Here is an 8,978-nt window from a genome sequence, read left to right on the forward strand (position 1 = left end):
AAGCAAGGACTGGTGTGTCAGCACCACAGTCCAGGATGAGGCAGCAAACATCCATGAATACATCAGGAAGATGGCCCTAACCAACCACATGCTCAGGGAATACCTCAGGCAGCAGAAACCCGAGAAAGAGGAGGCACCATCATAGAGGGACAATAGGATAGAGGAAGTGGCTGACATCCAGAAATCCTACCAGTTGCTGGACAAAGCTGGACTAAAAGACAGCACAGAGGCACTAATTATGGCAGCACAGGAACAAGCTCTGAGCACAAGACTGATAGAGGCTGGGGTCTATCACACCAGGCAAGACCCCATGTGCAGGCTGTGTAAAGATGCTCCAGAGACAATCCATCACATAACAGCAGGATGCAAGATGCTAGCACGCAGGGTATACATGGAACACCATAACCAAGTGGTTGGCATGGTATACACAAACATCTGTGCCAAATATGGCGTTAAAGTCCTGAGGTCAAAATGGGAGACGCCCACAAGGGTGGTGGAGAATGACCGAGCTAAGTTCCTGTGGGACTTAGATGCAGATGCAGATGGACAAAATGGTGGTGGCTAACCAACCGGACATAGTGGTGGTAGACAAACAGAAGGAGACGGCCATAGTGATAATTCCTAATTTCCTTCGGGATTAATAAAGTATTCTGATTCTGATTCTGATAGAGGTAGCGGTTCCCAATGACAGCAACATCAGAAAGAAGGAACACGAGAAGCTCGAGAAATACCAAGGGCTCAGAGAAGAGCTTGAGAAAATGTGAAGGGTGAAGGTAACAGTGGTCCCAGTGGTAATCGGAGCACTAGGTGCGGTGACTCCCAAACTAGGCGAGTGGGTCCACCAGATCCCAGGAACAACATTGGAGATCTCTGTCCAGAAGAGCGCAGTCCTAGGAACAGCTAAGATACTGTGCAGGACCCTCAAACTCCAAAGCCTCTGGTAGAGGACCGGAGCTTGAAGGATAGACCGCCCGCAGGGGTCAGCGGGGGAATTTTTTCCATGTATGCTATATATAGGCTTTATTTATAGGCTATAAATAAAATAATGTATGAAAAGACATTCGTAATGCACAAGCTTGATGTCCTTGTTTTTGTTAAAGTTTTTTTTAATTATTATTTTTATTATTATTATTATTTAGTATGGTAGTTATCCAAGTTTTTTTTTCACTGAAAATGTACACAAGGCATAAAACCACACCACCTAAACTGGAAACCAAATAAAAACTCCTTATGAAATAAGATATGGACCCGAGCGCAAAAAAGCCAGGATACACTCAACAATAAAATCTTGCTACATTATTAAAATTCTATACTAGATTAATAGAAGTTGGCTGATCATTGTCATTGTTAGCTGCAACTTATGATCCATTAGCTCTAACTACTAAAGCCTCAAGTAAAAGAGGCTGAACAATGATGTAACTGACTTTCACAGTTCAGCTCCCTCAAGGTTGAAGCAAACCAATAAAACTCTTCTTCAGTCCACATACATATGATTCACTATAAGCATTTGATTGATGAGTGTACTTGTATTTGAAGTTCTGATATCTTTATGCTGCTATATATTTATTTTGTAGCATTTTTTTTAATTCATGGATGAGGAGTTAAATACCACATATGTAACTCTAGATGGATACATTGAGGTTAACAAGTACAGATATGTTTATTTTTGTATTATCTTTACATTATACATTATAATAATATGCAGTAATTCTACCATCGTGTATGTGATCTGGATTCATAAAAACCTTCATGAGCCTATGTACATTTTCATTGCAGCTTTGCTGCTGAACTGTCTCCTTTACAGCACAACTATTTACCCAAAACTTCTGATTGACTTTTTATCTGAAAAACAAGTCATAACATATTCAGCCTGTCTCTTTCAGTTTTTTATATTTTACACTTTAGGCAGTTCAGAGTTCTTTCTCTTGGCAGCCATGGCCTATGACAGATATGTGGCTATTTGTAAACCTCTTGAATATCCAACTATCATGAACAAAACCACTGTGATCATTTTCCTGGTCGTATCTTGGCTTATACCTGCTGTTCATATTGCAATCCAAGCAATAGGGAGTGCTGAAGCAACATTGTGTAACTTTAATTTAAAGGGAATATTTTGTAATAATGCAGTTTACACTCTTCTGTGTGTAAAGTCAAGATTAATTATTGTATTTGGAGTGGTTGCTTTAATAGATCTTATAATACTTCCTGTGCTCTTCATAGTTTTCACTTATACGAACATTTTTATCATCTCATATCAAAGTTGCAAAGAAATTAGGAAGAAAGCTGCAGAGACCTGTTTACCCCATCTGTTAGTTTTAATCAGTATTTCCTGTTTAAGTATCTATGATGTAAGCATAGCTCGAGTGGAATCAGATTTTCCAAAAGCTGCACGATTACTAATGACATTACAAATAGTGCTCTATCATCCATTGTTTAATCCATTCATTTATGGGCTCAAAATGAAGGAAATTTCTAAACAGCTAAAAAGATTCTTTTGTCATGCCAGAATCATCGTGTATTAACTATCAATGCTAATGTGCCTTAATTGTTATGTAATCAGTTTGCTGAAATTACTGAAAACACTTTTTAACATAATCAAAAAGTAAAACATAAAAATGTCATTTTTACTTATTTAATTATTCATAAATTATTGCTATGATTTACTGTTGGTGTATTAAGTCCATACTGATAATAGGACAAACATGTTCTAAGTTTATTTTGTAAATATACTATTCCTCAACAAGTTTTTCTTTAGTTTCTCATAATTACAAGTCTAACAGAGTAATCAATCTTTTTAAAGAAAACGTATATGAGCAAAATAAATGACATTAGTTTTAATTCATTTCACACAATTCTTTTTTAGTTTTTTCAAGTTGTATGTTGCTGTACTCAGTACAATGCTCATCTTAACGTAATACCTACAGTTTCAGAGCTGCAGAGTTTTGGTAAGTTACAACCTAGGAGCTTTTGGGAAGCAATTAATGAAAAATGTATGCAGTTGTCTTAACATAAACATATCCATTCTGCCATAGGTAAAATGATAGGTAATTAAGTCTATTTTCAGATTAATGTTTTTAAACTTTTGTATTTCTTCATTTTTACATTATTGCTAAATATTATTTAGGATATGCTAGTGGAACATAGTGAAACATAGATTCTCCACTAAAGGAATAAGTGGTAACACTTTGTAACTGTTGCCCAAGGACCTGCATCTTCACCACTTGTCACATTTTATTGGTCAGTGTGAGTTATTAACCAAACAGATGTACAGTGGGGCAAAAAAGTATTTAGTCAGCCACCGATTGTGCAAGTTCCCCCACTTAAAATGATGACAGAGGTCAGTAATTTGCACCAGAGGTACACTTCAACTGTGAGAGACAGAATGTGAAAAAAAAATCCATGAATCCACATGGTAGGATTTGTAAAGAATTTATTCGTAAATTAGGGTGGAAAATAAGTATTTGGCCACCTCAAACAAGGAAAATCTCTGGCTCTCACAGACCTGTAACGTCTTCTGTAAGAAGCTTTTCTGTCCCCCACTCGTTACCTGTATGAATGGCACCTGTTTGAACTCATCATCTGTATAAAAGACACCTGTCCACAGCCTCAAACAGTCAGACTCCAAACTCCGCCATGGCCAAGACCAAAGAGCTTTCGAAGGACACCAGGAAAAGTATTGTAGACCTGCACCAGACTGGGAAGAGTGAATCTACAATAGGCAAGCAGCTTGGTGTGAAAAAAATCAACTGTGGGAGCAATCATCAGAAAATGGAAGACATACAAGACCACTGATAATCTCCCTCGATCTGGGGCTCCACGCAAGATCTCATCCCGTGGGGTCAAAATGATCATGAGAACGGTGAGCAAAGATCCCAGAACCACACGGGGGGACCTGGTGAATGACCTGCAGAGAGCTGGGACCAAAGTAACAAAGGTCACCATCAGTAACACACTACAACGGCAGGGAATCAAATCCTGCAGTGCCAGACGTGTTCCGCTGCTGAAGCCAGTGCATGTCCAGGCCCGTCTGAAGTTTGCCAGAGAGCACATGGATGATACAGCAGAGGATTGGGAGAATGTCATGAATGGGGCCATGTATCGTGAGATTTTGAGCCAAAACCTCCTTCCATCAGTGAGAACTTTGAAGATGAAACGAGGCTGGGTCTTCCAACATGACAATGATCCAAAACACACCGCCCGGGCAACAAAGGAGTGGCTCCGTAAGAAGCATTTGAAAGTCCTGGAGTGGCCTAGCCAGTCTCCAGACCTCAACCCCATAGAAGATCTGTGGCGGGAGTTGAAAGTCCGTGTTGCTCGGCGACAGCCCCAAAACATCACTGCTCTCGAGAAGATCTGCATGGAGGAATGGGCCAAAATACCAGCTACTGTGTGTGCAAACCTGGTAAAGACCTATAGTAAACGTTTGACCTCTGTTATTGCCAACAAAGGTTATGTTACAAAGTATTGAGTTGTGTTTTTGTTATTGACCAAATACTTATTTTCCACCCTGATTTACGAATAAATTCTTTACAAATCCTACCATGTGGATTCATGGATTTTTTTTTTTCACATTCTGTCTCTCACAGTTGAAGTGTATGGAACGCCAGGACTGCCATAATGAATTAATTAAATACACCATTAAATAATTAATTAAATGTGGCAATAATTAATTAAAATTGGAATTAATTAATTAAATAAATAGTTATGACACATGTAATTAATTAATTATTGACACATTTAATTAATTATTTATGTATTTCACATTTTAATTAATTATTGACACATTTAATTAATTAATTATTGACACATTTAATTAATTATTTATGTATTTCACATTTTAATTAATTATTGACACATTTAATTAATTATTGACATATTTAATTAATTATTTAATGATATATTTATTTATTTCATTTTGGCAGTCCTGACGCCTGGCTCTCGTCATGAAATAATTTTATCTGTCAGCCTCACCCATCAAACTCAGGGGGCGGGGTTAACGCTGCCCATGCAGCTTCTCTAACATTTGATTGGTTGCCGTGCAAAGTAAGTCAAAACAGGTCGATCCTAGATAATCGATTGCTTGTGTAGACTTGGGGCAGCCAGTTATCCCAGAATGCAGATCAAATCACAGGCCGTTTTTCTGTCACCAGCTACACTTTTAACAGTGTTTTAGCCGCGAATGTCGCGCCGTATGTCTGGTCAGGTTGTCAACATAGAACATGTTTGCAAAAGTGCTCAGATGTTTTCAGAGATTTCACTAGCTCTGCTAACAGTTAGCATGCAGAGCGCACCGAGGGGGTACATTAACCGGTTTGTTTACATATTCCACTCTCCGTGTTCCACATGTTGCATTCGCAGATTCTCATTTTCACCGAACGATCGTCTCTTTCCGCCTGGTCTTGTGTCTCTGTGCTTCTGTAACATAAAGAACGAGCTGACATTTTTCTCACGAAACCAGCGATCAGCTCAGCAGACCCTCAGTTTACCTGCATGCATCCTCCTCCTCATCTGCCAGCTGTTTAACACCTGCTGCTAATTCAAGAAACACGCCTAGTTACCTGGTGATAGTCACAGTTTAACTGCACAAGATAAGTAAATATAGTATTTTCCCCGAGCGCAGAGCTGCTGGAGCTTGTTTCCTTACAGAGCACTTTATAGGCGAACAGCTTCATCAGCGGCTGATGTCCAATCACCAGCACACAGCTTTCAAACCTCAGCTGAGTTTTAGCTCTCAGTGGTTAAACGCTGGACTTCATTCACTCAGGTTCTGTCTGTCGGGTCACGTTTACTTCGCTGTTTTATTTACAACTGAGCAAATCGGTTTGGCTGAGGTTAAAGTTACGTTTCATAACTGCATAGTTTCACAGACGTTTAATGGTTCACTGGCACATGTGTTAGACTGAACTATCATCTAAATATCATCTGTTTTTTAATAGTTATTCAACTGTATTCTAAGCACCAGCTGTCTGTTAGAATGTGATTTTTTCTCTCTCTGTTGGCAGAGGTATAAAAATGCGCAGGAAAATCTGACGTGCATGGCGAACTTCACCGACGATATTTAGGGAGGAATAAACACACATCAAACATAAATGAACCATTTGCCTGTCTCCATAATTGAGGGCATTTTCTCTTCTTACGTCAACACTCTCTCTCTCTCTCTCTTTTTTTTTTTTTTTTTTTTTTTTTGCTTTTTCGGTCATGTTATGTTTACCTGTCAAAGGCTTGTTACAAACTATGAAACACATTGTGCAGACTTCTGGATGTTAGAAGAAAACGAATACTGCTCATGAATGAGACTAAAGGCAGGAAGGTGTCCTTTAAAACTAAACATGTTAATAGGACCTCCCTGTTTATATCATAGTTTATGATATAGCACGTGTATTTCAGTAATAGCCTGCTGAGGCCACTATACGTGCTGGCCTCATATCAAATGTGAAGGCAGACTGAGTCTATGTTTGACGTTTGTTTATATCTAATCTTCCTTTTCAAACATTTAAACAGCAGCGAGTCTGCAGCTGAGGGAATACAAATTCAAATTGTCGGAACAGGTTTGCTCGTTTCTTGGATTCATTTGGTGATTTATTAAATGTATAACTGTGTGGTGGGGCGTGGTCTGCGGTGCCGTGCAGGGAGGGCGGACGCACCTGCACGGCATCCTTAATCACGCCCGCCTAGTTAAAAACACGGGGACTGAGGGGTTTGGGGGTGTTGTGGTGTGGTGAGATGTAAATAAAGATGACTCTGAACGTTGCTCCGTGGTCCCGCCGTGTCTTATTCACGCCACATTGGTGCCGAAACCCAGGAGGCAGCACGGCGGGTCCATATCGGAGCCAGGGAATGGAGGAGCTGGCCCAGAGGGTGGCCGAAATGGCGGCCGCCCAGCGGGAGCAGGCGGCGGAGGTGCGTCGCCAGCAGGAAGAGCTGCAGGACCAGTCCGAGCGGCACCTGGAAAGGATTGGGGAGCTGGCGGCGCTGCTCTGGGCCTGGGCGCCACCCCCACAGGTGTGTCCCGAGGACAGTGAAGCGGTGGAGGAGCCGCGTGAGGCACCTCAGCAGCCGGAGGTGGCAGACGAGGCGCGCGGGGATCTGCGCCTGCCGGAGGAGGGGGAACAGCCAGGTGAAGGGCTGCTCCTGCCGGGAGTGGTGGATGAGCCGCTCCAACCGGAGGCGGCAGACGAGGTGCGCGAGGGTCTGCGCCGGTTGGAGAAAGAGGAGCTGCACGAGGGGCTGCTCGAGCCGGGAGTGGCGGCGGAGGGAGCAGTAGTGACGGAGGAGTCGCGCTATGGGCTGCTCCAGCAGGGAGCGACAGCGGTGACGGAGGGGCCGCGCAAGGAGCTGGAGGTCCCAGTGCCAGGGGAGCTTGCTCGAGTGGAACTGGCGAGCGAGGCGGGCGCCACGCTTGAGATCGCCGTGCTCGCCAGAACGGCCTCACCACCACCAGAGGCCTGTACACGCCACACCTCTGCCCAGCCACCTGTGAGCTGGGGCTCACGCTTGTGCCGGCCGCGCCGGGTGCACCTGTCACGTGTCCGACTTCCGAACCAGCTTTGCCTGCGCCGCTGGATTCGCGGGCGGCCGCCTGAACTCGCACCTCCCCGTCGCTTGGCCGGGGCCTGGGGGTGCCAGCTGTCCGGGCTGACTCCCTCTCCCACTGGCGGTGGGGGAGTAGGTTCGGCCGGATGGCTCCCCGGCCTCAATCGGGCGATGGGGGTATGTGGTGGGGCGTGGTCTGCGGTGCCGTGCAGGGAGGGCGGACGCACCTGCACGGCATCCTTAATCACGCCCGCCTAGTTAAAAACACGGGGACTGAGGGGTTTGGGGGTGTTGTGGTGTGGTGAGATGTAAATAAAGATGACTCTGAACGTTGCTTCGTGGTCCCGCCGTGTCTTATTCACGCCACAAACTGTTATTCTAATCTGCTGCTGAGTCTCTTACACTTTTCTTTATGCTGTATATTTTCACGTCTCTGGAATAGTTGGCAGTTAGTTAGTCAGCTGGGAAACTTTGTGTTAACTCATGGAGCTGAGGATATCGTGGATATGCTGACCTTGCTGCGTGGTGTACAGAGCGAGGTCAGCATGATTAATATTCACAATAAAAATATTAGCCGAACATCATGAAGTCTGTATGTGTTTCATAGTGTCGAACAACCTTTGTACAGTTAAAGCCAGCAGTTACTACATGACGGAAACACCAACGTTATCTCTTTTATGTGTTTATACACAGGTCATGCTGATTACTGAACAAAAACCCAAAGATCAGATGTTAAACAGATTTATTTGCTCTCTCTCCTCCTTAAACATGTTTTTAATGTTAGTTATAATTCAGAATTGGCGACTGAAACACGTAGGACACATAAGAACATCAGGAAATAAAACACCGATAAATATAACCTCAGTAAAAGAAGTCAGCGGGGGTTACTACAGCTGTGTACCGGGGCCTGCGCTTTGTCGGTGGGATTGCTTGCGAGGCGAGCGGGTCTATCCCACGCTTTGCCGTGAGACTGGGCAGACATCTCCGAAATCATCGAAACACTTTTGCAAAGAGGCTGTATCTTGACAAACCGACCAGACACATGAAGATTAAACCACTACATTCTCGGCTAAAAAAATATTAAAACGGTATTTGGTAACACACAAACAGGGTTTTTCAAAGCTCAGTTCTGTTAGCTTCCACATGCCGGTTGTGTGCTAGAAACAATGGCCACCAGGCCAAAGCAATGGTTTTGACTCGATCAGCGTTAACCCCGCCCCCTGAGTTTGATGGGTGAGGCTGACAGATAAAATTATTTCATGATGAGAGCCAGGCGTCAGGACTGCCAAAATGAAATAAATAAATATATCATTAAATAATTAATTAAATGTGTCAATAATTAATTAAATGTGTCAATAATTAATTAAAATGTGAAATACATAAATAATTAATTAAATATGTCAATAATTAATTAATTAAATGTGTCAATAATTAATTAAAACGTG

At 42.7% G+C, this 8,978-nt stretch overlaps 1 protein-coding gene across 1 annotated transcript; it reads left to right on the forward strand.

The window, feature by feature from the left end:
• The first annotated feature begins 1,589 nt into the window (after window positions 1–1,589).
• On the forward strand, window positions 1,590–2,522 carry LOC101488094 (olfactory receptor 13C2-like). The gene has a single exon (XM_004572007.3). The coding sequence runs from the start codon at window positions 1,590–1,592 to the stop codon at window positions 2,520–2,522; it is 933 nt and encodes a 310-aa protein (XP_004572064.3).
• Window positions 2,523–8,978: the final 6,456 nt, after the last annotated feature.

This window comes from Maylandia zebra, linkage group LG16 (genome assembly GCF_041146795.1).
Source record: "Maylandia zebra isolate NMK-2024a linkage group LG16, Mzebra_GT3a, whole genome shotgun sequence".
NCBI classification, from domain to species: Eukaryota; Metazoa; Chordata; class Actinopteri; order Cichliformes; family Cichlidae; genus Maylandia; species Maylandia zebra.

Excerpts from the sequence above, each read along its gene's own strand:
- LOC101488094 (XM_004572007.3), top strand. The coding sequence starts at position 1,590 with ATGGATGAGGAGTTAAATACCACATATGTAACTCTAGATGGATACATT.